The 20,300-nt window shown below is 36.7% G+C and overlaps 3 protein-coding genes across 15 annotated transcripts in view; 2 read left to right on the forward strand and 1 right to left on the reverse strand.

The window, feature by feature from the left end:
• The window catches only part of ppfia4 (PTPRF interacting protein alpha 4), an 86,928-nt gene extending 76,526 nt beyond the window's left edge, over window positions 1-10,402 (reverse strand). For 7 of the 12 annotated variants that reach the window (XM_052569976.1, XM_052569972.1, XM_052569971.1 and 4 more), the window contains exon 1: window positions 9,440-10,401. In XM_052569976.1, the coding sequence (XP_052425936.1) occupies window positions 9,440-9,688 (249 nt within the window). In that variant the 5' untranslated portion in view covers window positions 9,689-10,401. Of the gene's footprint in view, window positions 1-9,439 lie in introns of all 12 variants that reach the window. The other 5 variants (XM_052569977.1, XM_052569978.1, XM_052569975.1 and 2 more) reach the window with 1 other exon arrangement.
• A 2,360-nt stretch (window positions 10,403-12,762) lies between these two features.
• On the forward strand, window positions 12,763-17,354 carry tmem183a (transmembrane protein 183A). The gene is made up of 8 exons (XM_052569926.1): window positions 12,763-12,978; window positions 13,082-13,171; window positions 13,982-14,146; window positions 14,446-14,605; window positions 14,788-14,968; window positions 15,043-15,123; window positions 15,196-15,351; window positions 15,859-17,354. The coding sequence occupies exons 1-8, from the start codon at window positions 12,915-12,917 to the stop codon at window positions 16,042-16,044; spliced, it is 1,083 nt and encodes a 360-aa protein (XP_052425886.1). The 5' UTR covers window positions 12,763-12,914; the 3' UTR covers window positions 16,045-17,354.
• Window positions 17,355-18,526: 1,172 nt separating this feature from the next.
• The window catches only part of LOC127968030 (transcription factor EB), a 34,600-nt gene continuing 32,826 nt past the window's right edge, over window positions 18,527-20,300 (forward strand). Inside the window, exon 1 of one of the 2 annotated variants that reach the window (XM_052568878.1) lies at window positions 18,527-18,732. The gene's annotated coding sequence lies outside the window, so the exon portion shown is untranslated. The other variant, XM_052568879.1, reaches the window with a different exon arrangement.

Below are 20,300 nucleotides of genomic sequence, written 5' to 3' on the forward strand. Positions count from 1 at the left end.
ATGGCAAGAAGGGACAAATTGGCATCTCGGTGTGCTAATCGCAGTGAGAGCCTTTGGTGGCAGATGGTTTGGCAAACCTACAGAGGCTAAGACATGGCATCAAGCTGTGTGAAAGCACTCACAGCAATACTTTCATTAGTGTTCAAGAGTCTTTTATTTAGGTGAACGCACAAAGGAGTGAACTCTGGGCAGGGTTGTGCATGGCACAGCGAGGACATCACAAGGCACCAGCCGTGAGTGTGGCAGTGAGCTACAGTAGTGGCAGAACGGCACAGAAAACAAAGAACCACTTTAACCTTTCCTATTAAACCTTGGCGACTAACTCAGCCAGCACTGTTTGTGTTATAGACATGAATCATCCCTTAAAATGGGGATGTGTGGCGTACTGGTACTTTGATAAGAAGCTGATCCTTAAATATAAAAAACTAAACGATAGTTTATAATATTTGCATCCTTGTATAGTTTGTATTTGTTTTTTATAAATCTTAATTTGTGCTGTTTTCAATAGCTTTTTTTTTTGTAGCATTAAAATTCCTATTAAGAACCATGACAACTTCATTGGTATTGACCTTAAACCACTGTGTTTGATGAAGAGAGGTTTTTGCTCTTACTTTCCTACATGATCAGACTATATACATTTCATACATGTTAACATGTCATTTATTCCTGTGATGGCAAAGCTGAATTTTTTGCATCACTACTCGAGTCTTCAATGTCACATAATATTCAGAAATCATTCTGTCAATTCTGGAAACAGTTGTCAGGGTTTCTCATACACTGAGTTATTTGTGGCGGCCTACCACAATATCAACACTGACCGCCACAAATAGATGTTTCCACAATGCTTTGACTCCATTGAATAAACGAGCACTGCACATTTCAAAATCAAAACACAGCATTTTTTTGAAAGGAACCGGTTGTCTTCAGAAAAGTTTTGATGTGATTTTCATTTAATCTCTCCTTTAATGCCTGTTAAAGCAGCGTTCATAAGCGCAAAACTGTTTTGATTACAGCCATTACCAGGGAAAGCGCTGTTTCTGCTGCTCTTAAAGTGCCTCCTGCTGGCAGGGAATGAATTAGCACTTTCAATAAGCCTGTTTGCTATTTTATATTTACATTATATACATATATATTTCCACCAGGGGAAGTGCTGCCACACATAGAGTATAGGTCTGTTGGAAACACTGGTTGTGTATAGATTACAAGTTCTTTGATTTTATTTTATTTTTTTCTTTAGAAGAGAATGTGTATATATATCAAATCTACAGGAATATTTTCCTAAATGATTATTCCATGAACTATCATTCACTATAATTCATTATCATTACCAATATTATTCAAACCTATCTATACAAAAGCTGACATAAAATGAGTCACACAAGAAAGTCACAGGCAGCATCCTGAAAAATAAAAATAGAAGCAAATCATGCGAAGCTGCACTCCTCACGTTCTCCTCCCTTCTCGCCCATACAGCGTAAGTCTCCTTAAAATATACATAAACGCTTTCATTTTTAGCCCGTGACACAAGTCAACATTTTAGCGTGACCTAGAAAAAGCTGTCAAACTGCACTTTTTCCCAACCTCTGTAATTCTCACCTTGTCTCCAACATTTCACAGTTTTTTTTCCCTGCACACAGTAACTGTCCTCAGACTAATCCCTTAAGATACTCAAAACTCGCTCGCTTGCTCTGTGACTCTCTTCCTCTCACTTTGCTACACTCTTTCACTATTTGTCAAGTCACCAAAGCTCTCCTCCTAATCCCCTGCCACAGCATCTGAGTGGCATTACGCTCATATCACGCCTGGAGGAAAACACACCAAAGATTACAGACCAGTTTCACTTATAACTCCCTATGGGTCTGTACATGACAAACTTTGGCATGACAATCATAAACCCAGACCACCGTCACAGTCCCTTCCTGATTTTTTTATGGTTGGTTCTACAACCCTAGATCTCATACTGCCCTACAAGAGACCCTCAGACTCTGCCCTTGGCTGTTAAAATCTTGAAGAAAAAGGTCCTTGAGAAATTGCAAATCAATTTCCCTCTATTACATCAAGAGCTCTCGTCTCTTCTCACAGCTGATGTTAATATAAAGCTATAGATAGCAAAATGATTTTTATCCTCAAACATGACAAAGAAAAGCCATCTTGTATTACATGTAACAGCCCTTTCCTTTCTATCTTTCCTTTGGGAAACCTGCCTGAAACAACCATTATTGCATTTGGTGCGCTCTATAGTCAACATATAATACCTTACATATACACTCTTAGAAGTAAAGGTTTATTGGCTTTTTTTTAAAGGAATAGCTCACTCTCAAATTAACATTTGCAGAACATTTACTCATCTTTAGGCCATCCAAGAGTTAGATGGTTTGTCTCATCAGTGGATCCGTTGCGGTTTATGGGTGCCGTCAGAATGAGAGTCCAAACAGCTGATGAATACATGAAAATAATATACAACATGACGCCAGTCCATTAATTAATGCCTTGTTAATTTTTACAAACATGAAGCACTTCACAAATCCATCATCATTTTTGCTTTTTTTTTTTTTTTACTTCAAACAAACCTTTTAACCATAATATGGCTTTCTCCAGTAAAAATTGTGAGGAGAGAAATATATACATATCAAGGAAAAACCAGTCCAAAACAGTTCAAATATGATGGCGGTTTTAATTTGAGAGAACAACAGGTTCAATTGGTTCAAGGTCCAAAGAGAACAGTTGGTGAGCATGTGATGTAATGCTAACATTTTCCAGATCTGTTCTAATAAAGAAAAAACGGTGAACAAATCTTCAGCAAATTACATTTTTTGGGTGAATCATTCCTGTAAAATCCATGGAACCTTTCCAATACACAAAGGAAACAGTGGGAGGAGGGATACCATAGTTAGATTTGTATTTTTTTCAAGAACTGTCCCTTTTGTAACCTTTATTTTTAAGAGTGCATAGTTAGACTTGATTAAATCAGCTTGACAAGTTATTTTGTCTAGGAACACAGGAGCATGGTTCTACTAACTTAATTGCACTTGTAAAGCCGTCTGGGTAAAAGACCTTAATGTGAAAGTGTTGTTAGAGATCATTTGAGAATATTGTCCTTTTCTCCGCCACTTCTGTACAGTCAGCTGTGCACTACAAGCTCGAGTGCACAAATGACTTCAGACAGAAGCCGGCCACATGCTTCAGGGTGCTCCATTTTAATTTAATTACATGCACAAAAAAATAAAAAATACATACAAAATCTGTGTGATTTAACAGCAGAAGAAAAATGTGAAGGGGCGGATCCAAATTGAATTTGCTTTCAATCAGCTGCATTAGAAACCATGAACCAGCTGACCCAAAAGATTTCCAGTCCTAGATGTCTGATATCCTATGTATATGTCAAGGTGGTCCACTTTGAAAAGAAGAACGTAGCCAAACCATTAAAAAAAAAAAAAACATAAATTGATTGATGTATGCTTGACAGTGCTGTGAGATTTCAGTAAATAGAAATCAATAAAGATTAGGATCATCATTTAGTCCAAACAGAGTGAAATGTTTGCATGTGTGAGGTTAAATCAACAAATCGCCCGCAGCTGCTAGGAAGGGTCCGGCGGCTCAGAGGTGTCATGCTGGAGATTACGGCAGCTGCCAAAAGACATGTGATGCTGTTTTCACACCTGTGTTGGCACGGTACCAGTCTGCAATGGTGTGAGGATACTTTCGTTTAAGAAAACAAAGCCAGTACGGTTTCTTTCTCATATTATAAACAAACATAAACTGAGATTTTGACGACATTTGATGAAATGTAATTATCAGTGTGTGAGAAACAGCAGTGGTATTTTCTGCATCATGTTGTCGCTATAATATTGGCCCAGCTGCCTAAAATTAAATTGTCTGCTGGATCACACTGTTCTCTGAGGGTAGAGTGTACATTTTCAGAGACTCTGCAAAACTGAGACATCCTCCAATGAGGCAGTGATGAGAAAATAGCATCTATTGATCAGGCTCATCTATCACTGAGCTGGGGAATGCTGAGTCGCTCAATGACGCGAGAGGAAGTGCAGTTGTGTTGTCAGTGCAGCTAATGATATTCCATGGGGGCTCTTATCATAAAAGTATACATTTTTGTAAGGATTATTAAGATACTAAGGTACAAAATCTTCACCCTTTCAAAATGTACTAATATATACACTTTAGGTCATGTGTAAAATTTAAAGGAACACTCCATTTTCTTTTTTAATTTTCCATTTTTTTCCAATTCCCCTAGCGTTAAACAGTTGAGTTTTACCGTTTTCGAATCCATTCATTCGATCTCCAGGTCTGACGGAAACACTTTCAGCTCATCTTAGCATAGATCATTGAATCTGATTAGACCGTTAGCATCTCGCTCAAAAATGACCAAAGAGTTTCTATATTTTTCCTATTTAAAACTTCACTTCTGTATTTGCATCATGTACTAAGACCAATGTAAAATGAAAAGTTGTAATTTTCTAGGCTGATATGACTAGGAACTATACTAACATTCTGGTGTCAGGAACTTTGCTGCTGTACCATGGGTGCAGCAGGCGGAGTGATATTATGCAGTGCCTGAAAATAGTCCCCAGCTAGTTTGTGTAGTTGCAGCAATAGCAAAGTTCCTGGGGACTATTTTCAGGTGCTGTGTAATATCACTGTGCCTGCTGTGATATTATTTACGTTAATAAATAAAAATTCAATATTTTTTACAGAATTTTCATTTGAAAAAATGGAGGGAAAATGTATTATTTTAACCACATTTTTACTGTATTTTTCTTCTTACATTAAACATTTAATAGGCTGTTTGTTTAAAACGCTGGTTCAATAAACCATCAGATGAAACATCAAATTTCATCAAAAAGCTGAAAATGGCACTACTGTTATGACAATTATTTTTTATCTAATTTACAAGGGAAAAAGACATCAAAAGTAGTATTCATCAGATTCCAAAGCACAAAAAAGCCGGCACGCTGAATAGCTGGTTTCAACTCTCCCGGGCAGGATTTGACAGAGTATTCTCGTCTTTTAGACATACACTGCTGCAGAATCCACCCCACCACAGATCACACACAGTGCTATGGTGATCAAACGGATCCGTTTTGCTTCTGCTTATCATTCAAGGACTTCTTGGAACAACCGCTTGGTTTGGTGGACAAATAAAACAATTCCACACTTGACCTCCATTCTACATGAGCAGGCAGATGACTCAGGATTTAACTGCTCAACTCAAGTACCATCTCTACATGCCAGTTCCTCTGAACATCACACAGATAAACAGGGTGCAGAGATCCACCCTACAGCAGACAGAGACAGTCTGGCATTTCTCCCCGCTCAGTGAATGGCATTCGGCCAGTTCACCAGCCCTCATCTACACTCCAGTTCTCCCTGAATGGACAAACACGTTTGATTGACAACACCGCTGAGAAACCAACATCCCTGATAGACTATAATTCAAAAGTGAGAACGAGCGGAGGATGCTAACTCTGCACTGTGGTAAACCCCATGAGTGCACAGGACAAATATTTCAGTCAGCTGTCCTCGCCAGTTGTCTTTAAGATGACTCTGCAGAATCAAGTCTTTTATAGTGTTCATGTATCATCACCATCATCAATACTGTCATCATGCTCTGCGTTAATAATATACTCATAATCAATAACACAGTGCAGGTAAATTTCCAGGACCTAACTAAAAGGATTTAAAGCACAGCTTTGTGTTTGCAAACCTACCAGCATTAGCTGCCAGACAGCATTTGCAGACCACCAAAACAGAAGTGATCAACCATGGCAAGGTATAATTAGCTTCAAACACTATGAACAAAAAAAAAAAGTTTTTTGTGAAACAGTCTACTGCACCTACAGCAGTCTATGGAACCACAACACAATGCAAATGGGGAATTATTAACTGAATCCTCAAGAAACTGAACTGACGGAATTTGTATAATTTTCTACAGTCAAGAACTGAATTAAACTAAAGTAATAGGTTGGTTTGGTTGTGTTGCACGAGTTCACGCATGCTTACAAAAAATTAGCTGAAGTATTATAATGCTTATTTAGCGTGCTGTTCAGGGAAGGGCTCCGAGCTCGGGAATGGCCCAAACCTAGAGTACCCCCCATATAAAAGTGTAATATTAACTCTAAGTGGAGGAGATAGGGTGGAAGGGGGATGCTGATAAACTGTCAAAAGACAGAGGTAAGTAAGCTGTATTTATACCGTAGCGTTGATTCTCTTAAGTGCTCTCCACCTGTGTTAATTAGGCTAAGTATCTGACGCGCTCCTCCAGAATCTTGTTAATAAAACATCATTAAATCAATTTTTAAAAAGTGAGACTTTGTGATAAGAATTTCTATCGATCCAAGAATAATAAGATTATTAAGATATAGGCCTACTCTGCTCTTCAAAAGTTTGAGGTCAAGTCACACTAAATAAATAAATTAAATAATAAAAAAATTAAAATTATTATGACCGCCAAGGCTGCATTTGTTTAATTAAAAACAGTAACAATAGTATGTGAAATATGATTGCTTTTAAAAAAAAAAAAATGTATTCCTGTCTTCAGTGTCACATGATCCTTCAGAAATGATTCTATGCTAGTTTGATGCTCAAGAAAAATGTATTATTTCCAATGTTATAAAACTGTTGCTTAATATTTTTATGGAAACCATAATACATTTACTAATATATATATATATTTTATATTTTATATATATATATATATATATATATATATATATATATATATATATATATATATATATATATATATATATATATATATATATATATATATATAAAATATAAAATAATATAAAATATATATATATATAATATAAAATTATATATATAAAATTATATATATATATATATATATATATATATATATATATATATATATATATATATATATATATAATTCTAAATGTCCTTAGTGTCATCAGTTTAATGCATCCTAGCAGAACATAATTCCCTTATTTTAGAGACAGCCAATAAGATTAGAGCTTGTCAGGTCAAGGAAGTGCTACCAGTCTGAGGTCTGGGGTTCTGTGTCAACTGAGGATAAGACAATACAGGCAATAAGTTAAATCAGGGTTTTTTAAATGTAAACGCTGGCTTTAAACTAGATTAATTGGCCTCTTAGCAACAGTCTCACATGCTTCAGAGCATCAGATGAAAGAAGGCATTTTGCTTTGAACAGTCAGACACATGCAAGCGAAAGAGGAAGTCCAATTTACTCTAGAGACAGAACAGTAAGGCATCTCTTAACTACAAAAGCTAGTCCTGGTTTCCATTTCCAGGGTTCAATCACCTCCCTTTAAAACTAGTTTGCAGGCAACAGACTTAAAATTCTCCCACAGGAATAGAGTTCTTGAAGATTCATATTATCCCACCTATTAACTGTCTGGATGAGCTGGGTGACGTAAACTGAGAAGTAAGCTTCTTTTGCATCACTTGTGCAGAAGATAAAATTAGAGGGAGGGAGACAGGAGGAAGGATGAGGATGGGATACTCAGATGAATCGATAAATATCACTTGTGTCCTTGGCAAAAGACCAAAAAGAGCAACATGCTACAGAAGAAGATACACTAGACTGTTTTTTGAACTGAGGCTTAACCTACCACTGAGTGTGCATACAGTGCATATACCTCACTAAGAAAAAAAAGTAAATCATTTTGATAAGCATTTTGCAAAAATGTAAGACTTTTCTTTAAATTGTAACCTTGTTGCCATTATTTGACTGGGATGCAAGCACAATTACCACCCCTGACGTTTCTGGGACACAGGAAGTTCCAGTAAATGATGAACCTTTGTGAAAACAAGTGTTTACCCGGCAACAGCAGCACCACAATGCATCCCTTATAATTGAGTGGGTCTTAGAAACTCTCTCTCTCTCTCTCTCTCTCTCTCTCTCTCTCTCTCTCTCTCTCTCTCTCTTCCTTCGGCTTGCTCTCTTTTTTTCATCAGGGGTCTAGGTCTTAGAAACTACTAAACCCAAAATAAATGATAGATCAGTTTTAGCTCTTTTGCCAAAACGGCAAATCCGGAAACATTTCTGCTGAGGACAAACTACACATTTGCAAGACATTTCCTCCACATAATACCATTTTAATGGTAACTTAAGTCATAAACAATGAGAAAACCTTAAAGCCTTCGGTTTTCTTATTGCCGTATCCAGTTGGCTACAGTGAAACATTTCGCAACAATTGTTTTTTTGTTTGTTTTTTTTGTAAAAAAACACAGCGGCTTCAAAATGTACAAGTCATTTTAACCACACACATTAAATTCACTCACTCATTCGCTTTTCAAGTTCACAGTCAGGTTCTAGAAGTAAATCATTTTAGGGGATTTGACAATAACAAACTGGTGAAGACAGACTAACTGAGAGCTACGAGGTTGTAATTCGATGGTGTGTGCATTGTTACATCCATCAGCCTGCATTTCACTACATTAACTACATTACACAAGATTCCGCAAAGAAATGCCCACCAATTAACAAACTGTGCCCATCCATTCTGATAAAGCACTGTCAATGGCTTAGACGTGATATGCATGCAATGATTACACCATTCAAAATAGGCCTACTTAATGGGAATTTTTCCAGATTTTTTTGTTTATTTCAAATCAAAGTTTGTAGCAATGTGATTCACCTCATGTGTTATGTTCGGATTAGAATTCATAATAATAATAATAATAATACTTCCACAACCAAGGAAGACGAGTGCGTTTGCACTCAATTGGGTAGCAAAACAAAAAATGGTTCCATCCTTCTGGACCCAATTTCCTGTTTTCCCAGGAAATACATAAACAGAAAGATAGACATACAGTATAAAGAAAGAAAACACTTCTCATGTGATATCATGTCTTTCCATGGTCTTTGAACAAATAAATTGGCTGAAAATAACTTAAACCACATTCACAGTTAGGGAGCTTAATAAGCTGTTATTTTTAACCCTTTAACTGCCCCACCAAGAAAAAAGCATTTGAAAATTTTTTTGTTTGCATTTCTTATCTCCTTATGTCATTAGTTACCACACTCAATGTATTTTTTTTCAACACGTCCCATCATTTTTAAAATATCGGCCTCTACCAAATGGTTGATATGTCACTTCATGGCAAAAGTACCGGAATTCATACACATACTATGGAAATCAGAAAATATGAACTGTAATGAATGATCAGAAAGTTATATTTCTCAGCAAATAGTACATTCTGACAGCAGAAAGGATTATCTGAAAACATTAGCTTAGCTTTTCTACGTTTACCATAAAGTGACAAATCAACCATTTGGTTGAGCAGGCAGTTAAAGGGTTAAGGGCATTGAATTAGATTCTAGCACTGTTTCTAATAGTTATTTTCTACGGTTTTACAGGGAAAATGACATTTTATAGTAAACACAGTAAGTCATGACGCAATTTCCCGTGTACCTGTGTCAGGTGTGCGAGTTTACCTGCGGTAGCGCGGAGTTGAGCTGCCTCTGAAGCACATCTCTCTCGTGAAGCACATCCTGGAGTTTGGTCTGCGACTGGATGAGCGTCTCCTGTGTCTCCCGTAAAGACTCCAGCAGCTTATCTCTCTCATCCAACATATTCACCATCAGCTGTTCAAAATTAGACTCGGCATCCGTGCCGTTCTGAGAGCCTTTTTGGGAACTCACCGAGTCCCCCTCATTTATGGTTGGCATCACTTCACACATCATATTGCTCGATGTTCTATAAAGTCTAAGTCAAATTAGAAATTGCTTTTTTTTTCAGGTTTGAGGTGCACTACTAATATTTAATTCCATTCATATGCACATTACACATGTCCATGTAATTTAAAATGCATATACATCCTCTAATTTCATTAATTGCATCTAGATTCTTCACACACCTTGACCTCTCTGGTCCATGATTGTCGGCCTTTTCCGCTCTGACATTATCCACCTAGTTTGACTTGGAACTCAATGCATTTCGCTTGAAGCTCATTACAGCGCTCGCCGCACGCATTTTCCGATTTCAGCTGATTGAACCTCGGCGCCCTTCGCTTTAATATCCAGTTGCCATTAACCTTTCAGAAAACGGTGAAATTCGCGTCTGCCGCATCCTCCAGATCCCTCTGCCACCACCACCACCACCATCATCATCATCATCTCCTTGAACAGCGAGCCGAGCGAAGCACTCCTCCCTCTACGAGCTCATTCCCGCTTGAAACACCGCGATTCCGCTATCTCCACAAACATTCGCGCATGTTTTAAAATACAAATGCACCGAAGCTTTGGTTTACGTGAAGGTTAAACGTCTCTCTCGTCGTCGGCGAAAAGCATATCCACCCGGCGTGGCTCTGTAAAGCTCTTCAAACAGCGTAAAATCTGAGTTCCTCACATCAGCACCACGCGACTACATGACTGTCATGCACGAGACGCCAGTGTGAGAAATCGTGTCACGCGCAGCGCCCTCCTGCGGCATGCATGTTCATAGAACCCACGGACCTATCATTAGGTATATATTTTTTTATGAAAACGAAATTTATCTCATTATTTGGAAATCTCATGAACTTTTTGCGGAAATATCACATAAAAAAATCGCGTTCCGGGACCCCTCTCTCTCGCCGGCCCTAGGAGTATATATATATATTATATATTATATTATATATATTATATTAATATTAATATTAATTAATATATTATATATATAATATATTATATTATAATTAGGAAAATCTTATATTTATATTATTCTTAAATGTTATTCAGCTTTGTTGTATTTTTCAGACAAAATAAATAAATAAATAAATTTAGTCACATTTGCTTTTATGTGGATGGAAGTTCTCTGCAGCTAACATTTTCAGGACCAGGGGAAATATATAAAGTAAAATGAATAAATAAATAAATACATTAGAAAAAACAAATAAAAAAAACAATCTGACAAAACAGAAAAAGAAGAGAAAAATAAATAAAACAAATATTTTTAAGGGAAAAAAACATATCTATAAGGATTCCATTCAAACTTCATGCAGAGGTTCAGTAGTTTTTTCATTGTTTAAAGAGATTATCCATTATATTTATTTGAACAATTTGTGGTACTTCAAGACACTTTAAACGTAAAAAAAAAACCTGCCGAGATGACGTCATTGTTTTATCGTAACCATTTTTTTTCTCTCTGAAACCTGGGCTGTTCAGACAAAAACTGGGCAAAACGTTTCTTAAACGAAAACGGTGGTCAACACCCTGTTCTGATGACGCAAGAGTTGCAGCTATTTTTTGTGTTATTTTTGAAGAATTATCGGAGCCTGTCTGATGAAATCGGTATAAATACGTGTTTAATACTTGCAAAATACGCTCGATGTTACAGTCACTGCCCTTGCCGTCCAGAATAAAAGAGAACATCCCAATCGATTGAAGGGATTTGTGGACAATGTGGTTCCTAATTATTGTGATACAACATTTGCCTCGCATTTCTGGATGAAAAGACAAAGATTTCAGATGAAGGATAATACACTTATTGCCTCCGAGACTGTGTTATGATCTATATGACTTTATTATTTTTATTGTGAGTATATAGGCTTATCATTATTGCTGATCACTGTTGTTGTGCTATGTTAGTGTAATATTTACCATTATACAATCAGAGGGGTATAGAAAAGTTTATGAAAGTGTCACTCTACTATACAATAGTAATAGTAAATATGTATAGTATTTTTATGTTACATTAATCAGTATTTAGCACACCTTCCAGAGGAAAGGATCAGAAGACATTGCAATTACTAAATGATATTTAAACAGACATGAAGTTCGAGATCTATACTTGTGCTCTTATTATATTAGTTATTTTGCCTTTAATGTAAATAAACGTGACAACAATACACTTGCTCTTGTGAATTTATTTTGATGTTAATTACATTGTGCGAGCTGTCTACGAGGTTTATATACATGTTGCTGCTGATTGTTTGACACACCCACCAAACAAGAGAAAACGCATCTCAAACCCCGTTGCACACATAGGCAGGTTGCACACGGTGGCACACCGTTTCCAGGAAACATGTCGTTCAAACCGGAAACCGTAGCAAAACGGCGCACACCGGTTTGAGCAGAGAATCTTATATGGCGAGAAGTTTCACTCTCACTACACTTCCGGCTTCTGAACTGGTTGCAGTTCCACTCTGATTCCATTATGAGGACGCTCACAGGGCGAGTGCAGAATGAATGGAGGTCAAGGATACCCCTCAAAATCCACTTTTCTCAAGATATAATTTTTGTCTAGTAATTTAAATGTTGTATTCGAAAAGAAATGCAAAGAAATTACACAATGCTAGGTTTTAGATTTTTTAGAGTCACTTATTTGCTTTAAAAAGTATTTTAAAATGTCAATGATGTCATCCACATTCATTAGCAGAATGCTAGCATGTTATGGGCAACAACAACGCAACCTGTAAGAAATCAAAAGGACTTAAGTACTCGTTCATTCAACGTTCGACCTATAACCCAAAACATACAATCAGATCTTAGATTTGTCAACGGCAATTGGGTGAAAGGGACAAATTTAGCCGTCTAGCCCCATAGACTCCCATTCATTTTGCACTCATGGCGAACTCTGGTGGTACTGCAACCAAAATTCGGTACTTAGGGAGTGGGAAGGCTCTCCGTAGACAGGCTCTGGGTTTGAGCTTGAACTTGCCTCTAAGGTTCTGAATATACACGGTCTGATTGGACAATTCTTCTCACATATGATTTCTGCGTCCAATTAGCGTCCAGTCTGTTGAGTCGTTTCCTTTCTGAGATCTCGCGAGAATTTACGCGACCTTCATAGTCAGTTCCATGATGGCTGAAGATCCTGGAGGAGCTTTCTTTAATTTCACCCTCATTTTTTTCGTTTTTTCGTTACCTCTGCTGGAAAGATGGCAGGGCACACAGCCTCGATAAACGGCCATAGACCCCCGCTGTCGTCATGCCCAAGAAAGGGAACCGAAAACGGCTGAAATTTAGAGCCGAGGATGTTTGCTCGGAGTCAGGTAACAACAGAGTGAGGCGGGCTGATGTTATGATGTGTGATGCGGATTATAGCCAAAATCCATTCTCTTGATTTCTTGTGTTCCTTTATATTTTTTTCTACAGTAACTGTGGCTGACTATGCCAACGCCGATCCCGCTATCGTAAAGTCGGGAAGAGTTAAAAAGGCTGTTGTTAATGCAATTGAAAAAGAAGGTAAAGTCTGAAATATGATGTATGAATGCTAATTTCTTATTTTCCCCATAATAACGAAAAAAATATTGTAATATTGTGGAAAATAATAATTATGACATGAAAATGTCATAATTAGAGCATATTGAATCATAACTATGAGTTAAGCCTTTTTGTCATAAGTGTAACTTTTCATTTGAAATTATATGAAACCCTGAATTAGACTGCAGATGTTCATTCCTGCGTCTGGAGCTTCTCAATTCAGTTCCGCTCTCAAACTCTTGCTTGTACTTTACAATAGTGATTTTCGGTTCTTGAATCGCTCTTTTGAGGCGCTTCTCAGGAAGTAACCGGACTAACGTTAGCCGGTTCACAAATCTAACTTTAGTTCCGGGTTGATGACGCAGGACGCACAACCAAAGTATCACATCCCACTCAAAAAGAAACGACTGAGCCGGTCGAAGTTTGCCGAGGATTACCTAAGATTCAAAAAGAACCGAATAGCCTTGGCGAAGCTTCCCGAGGATTACCGGAGATTCCGATGAACGAGTTGACGATACTGTGCAAGCCTCAGTGTGGCGATCTGTTGTAAAACCGGTTCGCGCAAATGAATCAGACTTTGCATTAGTACTTTACAATGACCCCAACCACATTTAATTAGCTGATTGAGGTGTGTTTAATTAAACATAAATCTCCATAAGCAGGCATGAACAGGCCTTGCTTCAGTCGATTTAGAGGATAATTTTAACCGGTATGTTGAGAATACGTTTCTTTTAAGACATTTGACACTTTAAAATAATAATAAAATAATTACTCCTCTTTATTCTGTTCCAGCAAAATTACTCTGTGGGCTTGAGGCATCCCAGGGTCCTGTGCAGGAAGTGCTCTCCTCTGCAGCTGGTGTGAGTAATGCAGCCCGTGAGAGCAGTGATGAACTGGACTCGGAGGAAGGGGATGAAATCAAAGGGTCCCTCAAAAAGAAAAACAAAAGACGCAAAGGTAACTGCAAAGCATTTAGCCTAGTAAGTTTTCTAATGCAAGATTTCCCAAAACTGGGGTTCATGAGAGAACTGAAGAAAAATGTAATTAAAATACAAGCAAAACATTTTCTAAAAAAGTACATTTTATTTGTTTACCGGCATGCCATTTGACCAATATCACTGAATGTGCAAATGTGTTATATTGAAGTTTTAACTTGAACTGAAGTAAATATTTAGGTCAAAGGGTTTGGGCTGACTAAAAGGTTTTGGAATCTGTTCTGATGTTACTGTTTTTTCTCTTGTCATTATGAATGCCAGAAAACAGTGAGAGCATAGATGGAGAGGAGTATCCCATTGATATTTGGCTTCTGCTTGCTGCATACATTCGGCCAGAAGACGTCTGCAGATTCTCTTTGATCTGCAAGAACGCTTGGACTGCCACGTGCACAGCTGTATTTTGGACACGACTCTACAAAAGGTAGGCAGCCAAAATTTGGTATTAAATGTATTGTGGGGTTTTTTATAACAGTGGGCAGGCACTGTTGAACTCCACTGGACATCCCTGTGTTAAATGAGGGTATTTATGCATGACCGTATTCCTCTTGATTATATATATTTTTTTTATGTTGTTTATTTTGTATTATCTTTTCTTTCCCCCAGGCACTATAATCTTGATGCAGACCTCCCCGATCGCCTTCAACCTGATTCTATTGCAAAGATGCGTTGTCTTCGTGCGCGTGTTATTCGCTCGCTTTTTCACTTATATGAGCCCTTTAGCTTGTGGGTGTCGAAAAATCCTCTTCTGCCTGAATCTACACCTACCACACTGCTCAATTCCAAGGTTTGTAGACATACTCTCTTATTTAAATATGTTTAATTTAGATATTTGTGTTGATGCCTATCTTGTTCTCGCAGTGTTTGCTGTTTTGGGTCAACAAAGTGTCTGGAAGTAGGTCAGAGCCGATGTGGGAGTTCAACTTCAAGTTTGTGAAACTGGTATGTTCACTACATAGGCGTAAATTTATATGAGATTTAATTGCTTGAATTCTGTGTGATGTTCTTTTTCAGCCAACCAAGGGCAAAAACGGATGTGGTATGAGTCTTCAGCTGCCCAAGCAGTATAAAGATGTTCACACTAATCCAGACTCGGACTGTTATCTGCTGCGGGTCACTACCCTTAATTTCATTTTCACTTCTGTTGTGATGGGCATGACGTTAACTTCGGTGAGTGATGAGAGAATCCATTTCACATAATATTTTTACATTGTTGAATTAAAGGAGGAGGATACCATGTAATCCTGCTGCTGGATTTCTAATAATCGGCTCTTTAAAGCTGGAATAAACTACTTGACTTTTGCCCAAATATTTACCCTGATTTTCTTTCTGGAAGAGATGACAGTAGTTACCAAAAAATTGAGTCTGCAGATTTCAAGTCTAACAGCATGTGATGCTATGTTGTTAAGTTTATGACACCCAGTTTTTCCACTGGAACTGTTTACAAAGTGAGCAAATCTATGATGCTTAGTCTTTGAAAATCTCTCCAGATTGCAAAAGAGAAGGTGGACATTTTAGAAGGTGGAAGTCATCTAATGATGATGTCTTGTGGTCTAGAGACTCTAGACCAAGCTGAAGTTTCCACATTTCTTTTTGTTGAAGGTTTTACTTGCAGTGAAAGTGTAAGTCATGCTGATGTCATAAATGCCAATGAATCATTTGCTCCTTGTCTTTCAGTTCACCATTAATGTGAGCACGGACATGAGGCACCACCGAGTACGCCTGGATTTCCAGGATTCACCAGTCATTCGAGGGAAGAAGTTTAGGGGTGAACAAGGGGTGCAGGTAGTGCTGGACCCTGTCCACAGCGTGCGCCTCATGGACTGGTGGCACCCACAGTACCCCACATCCTCATATAATTAGACTGAACTCCAATCTTCTCACAAAAACATTGCAGAAGACAGTTGAGACCTGTTTCAACCAACCCTAAAGCCCTGGCTTTGCAGGTTTTTTATTTTCTGCTGAATTTTACCCGTTTCACTTAGTATGCTGCATTTTATAGTGTGCTGATCTGTTGTCCAAACTGAAAATGTATATGGCAATTGGGTACTTGCCATATTTAATTTGATAAAAAATAAAAACAAAGTGGCTGCACGATAGAAGTACACAAGTTAGAAGGCAATTCAATGTCATGATGCCATTGTCCACCTATTTTTTTCCCCCTGGATCTGAAAAATCAGCATCGAGTTATAACACTTACATAGTAGGGTTTGCGTGACTCTAATCTTGAATAATGTTAATAGTCAGTTGTTGACTTGGATGACCATTTAATCGATCAAAAAGTAATAAAACAAACAAATTCTGTATCTGTTAAGGCTCTAGAGAGGTGTAATGTGTAACCCATTTTGAATACCTTTTAGCTTTGTGTTAGGTTTAGGGACAAAAGCTAAGATTTGATGTATTCTGTGCTTTCTGTGGAGGCCATTCTGAGTTCTGCTTTGCTACTGTGCATGTTTGCCTAGTTAAATCACATCTAATTGATGGCAAGAGGGTGTTTCTAGGTGTTGTAGATATTAAAGTGTCTTTGGTTAAGACAATGTTATTGTTTGCGATCAAGAGACGTTATTAAATCTATAGATACAATCCAAAGTCAATGTTTAGTTCCTTATTGCAATCAAATCCAGAAGTTGTGCTTTTGAGAAGTTAATTCTATGTTTCCTTTTATTTTGAAGTTTGCCTTTTGTTTTAGGAAAACGAAGGCACTGATGTTTCATTTTATTAATATAGGCCATAATCAGTGTGTGGTGTTTTTATTTTTTATTACTGGTTCTTTCCTGTATGGGAAAGAATAGGATCAATACTGACACCCTGTGGGCCAATCTTAAACAGCTGAATCCAACCACTAAAAATCTGCAAATGCAATTGATTTTTATTATTATTTTTTATTTCAGGTTATGTAGATTGTCTTTGGTTGTAATGCCACTGAGCTTATTTATTAAAAATACACCTGTATGATTATATACTTATTGGAATAAAGAACAGCATTGCATAATAGGAATACTTAACCACAGAGTATTGTGACTGACCAATCAGTGTTCAAGAGATCTGTGCAATTGTTGAGATAAAACAGGTGCAGCTCAATAAATTTGAATATTGTGGAAAAGTTAATTTATTTCATTAATTCAACTCAAATTGTTAAACTTGTGTATTAAATAAATTCAATTCACACAGACTGAAGTAGTTGAAGTCTTTTGTTTCTTTTAATTGTGATGATTTTGACTCACATTTAACAAAAACCCACAAATTCACTGTCTCAAAAAATTAGATTACATCATAACACCCCCCCCCCCCCCCCAAAAAAAAAAGTTGGCATTGTGGAAAGTATGTTAATTTACTGTTCATGTACTCAATACTTGGTATGGGCTCCTTTATGCTTTAATTACTGCTGAGGTGGTTTGGAAGCTGAGGTTTCTTTGACAGTGTCCTTCAGCTTATCTGCATTTTTTGGTCTATTATTTGCCATTATACTCTTGACAATACCCCATAGGTCAGGTCTGATTAGTTTGCACCTGTATGTGACCCTGGACCACAAAACCAGTCGTAAGTTGCACTGGTATATTTGTAGCAATAGCCAACGATACAATGCATGGGTCAAACTTTTTTTATTTTTCTTTTATGCCAAAAATCATTAGGATATTTAAGTAAAGGTCATGTTCCATGAAGATATTTTGTAAATTTCCTACCGTAAATATATATTCAATATCCAATACAAGTATGCATTGCTAAGGACTTCATTTCTATGAGTTTTATTTATTTAATTTTTTTATACATCGATTTGAAAGTTTATTTATTCGGGCTTTAATATGATGTAAAAATATAAATTTCAGAAAATTCACCCTTATGACTGGTTTTGTGGTGCATGGTCACATAATATAGTCAGCGGCGCATTTGCTTCAGCTTTTTACACGATTTATTTTGCAGTAGTAAACAATTGATTTTATATTATCATCAATTTTGGAAATAAGATTATAACAAAAACATTTGAACTTAAACTAGTTAAACTTGGGATAATTATTTAATTTTGTTATGTTTATTGTTATAAAATAGCTTAATGTTACTGGCTGCACATAAAAGTTAAATTAAAATACAAAAAGCTCATAAAAATTGTCTACAAGTGTATACCTTCTGACAAGGTATGACAAGGTACTCTATGTAACTTGTTAAAACTTTTAGAATCTATTTGAAGAATCTATAGCGTTTATAAAAAAAAGACCCTTTTTTACTTCTAAAACGTTTACATGGAAGCTGAACTACATTTCCCACAATGCTCTTAGCAGCGCTGTGATTGGTGGCTTCGGCTGTCACAAGTGCCTACAGGTGACTGGTGTACAGCGCTGTCACATCACACAGCGCAGTCAGAAAACAAATCGCACATCACATAGGGGAGTGAGTTCTGTTAAAATTATCGAGAAGTTGTAAACGGTGCTCTTTTGCAGTTTCGCTTCCATAAGACTGTAGAGGGAACTGATACCAGGTTGATTTTAAGACTGCACAGTTGTAGCTCCTTTCCAAAAACTACGCCCCAACTTTGTACTTTCTGACCTTCAGCGGGTAAGTGATACAGCCCATTGCGCTCCAGTCTTGTGTCTAAATAAGTCTGCCTCTGCTTGAGTTGCATTCATTTCCAGCTTATTCCATAGTGACAGTATTTACATGCATAGTCTACTTGTTAACAGAAAACAGAGCCCCAGCTGGTGCGTATGCTTTTACTTTTTTTTGAAAGTCATTGAATTGTTAGGAGAGAGAAGTGACTCAAACTGTATAATGATAAACTCAGTTATGCTTGAAATCATTATGCATTCTCAAGTTCAGTAGTCTTTGATATTAAATTAATTCCCGTTGCTGTTCACAAGGTCAGTTGGTGTATAGTTTGACGTCCTTTCTAGTTGAATGTTATTTTATTGTTGGAGCACAGCCATATACCTACTTCTGTTTTACGGACACCCGATATGCATAAACTCTAAATATGTATAAACAGCGTTAGCGATACGTCTTATGTAATGCGAACAGCGCAACGCAAACCCTCACAGACGTGTCCCATATAAAAGTGTTGGCTATTTACACATAATGTACAAATATAGCGCGCAAGATAATTATAGGCAGCATAAGTAATGCCTGTGAATGTACTTCCTAGTCAAACTGACAACTTGGGTATGATTATGTATACATATCAATATTAAAGAGAACATTAAAGTGTCATTAAGCCTGATCTTAATATATTATATTAGCCTGATCTGAAAATATAGTATGAATAAAAATCACATACTGAACAAAGTAGTCAATTTAAATATGTTACACAATAATTATTGTGGTTAATTCTGTCACTGTTATTCTGACCACAGTTATTATGCACTTTTTGAGTGGTGTGATAGCTAGATATCATTAATTGGTTTAGTTTATTCAAGAATCAGATAACCCAGACAATAGAAACCGGTACGTTTATGGTATAATCCTGTATTCAGATTTAGTCAAGCGAAGAAGTGAACAATGTTTGGAGGTTTTTGGCTCAATGAAACTGATAGTATCAAGCTAATTCCTTGTTTGTTTGTTGCTGTGTGTCTTTCCCTTCTGCCATCCAAGTATACAAACCCTGACTAAGGAAAATGAGAAACATTTAAGTAATGAGGCTGTGATAAATGGAAAATACTTATGTCAAACGATTAATCGTGATTCATCACATCCAAAACGAGAGCTTTTGTGTACATAATGTGTGTGTGTTTGTGTGCTGTGTATATTTATGTAAATTTAAATACCCATATACAGTAAATTGCATACAGGCATGTGTGTGTGTGTGTGTGTATGTATAATATAAATATATATATATATATATATATATATATATATATATATATATATATATATATATATATATATATATATATATATATATATATATATATATATGCGATTAATCACATATATATATATATATATATATATATATGCGATTAATCGCGATTAATCATTTGACAGCATTAACACAGTTTTCAGCTGATGCAATTGAAACGCGTCTTTTCAGAATCTTATCTGAATCTTTTCAGAAAAAATATCTGTGTTATGGAAATTAAACATAAGGATGGTTGCATTAAACTTTGAGTAGTGCCCTGTACAATGACTAA

Source organism: Carassius gibelio, chromosome B11, assembly GCF_023724105.1.
Source record: "Carassius gibelio isolate Cgi1373 ecotype wild population from Czech Republic chromosome B11, carGib1.2-hapl.c, whole genome shotgun sequence".
Lineage (NCBI taxonomy): Eukaryota > Metazoa > Chordata > Actinopteri > Cypriniformes > Cyprinidae > Carassius > Carassius gibelio.

Coding starts and splice junctions, on each gene's coding strand:
- tmem183a (XM_052569926.1), top strand. CDS start 12,915: ATGCCCAAGAAAGGGAACCGAAAACGGCTGAAATTTAGAGCCGAGGAT. Junction 14,147..14,445: donor GAAAAACAAAAGACGCAAAG/GTAACTGCAAAG, acceptor TATGAATGCCAG/AAAACAGTGAGAGCATAGAT. Junction 15,352..15,858: donor TGGGCATGACGTTAACTTCG/GTGAGTGATGAG, acceptor CTTGTCTTTCAG/TTCACCATTAATGTGAGCAC.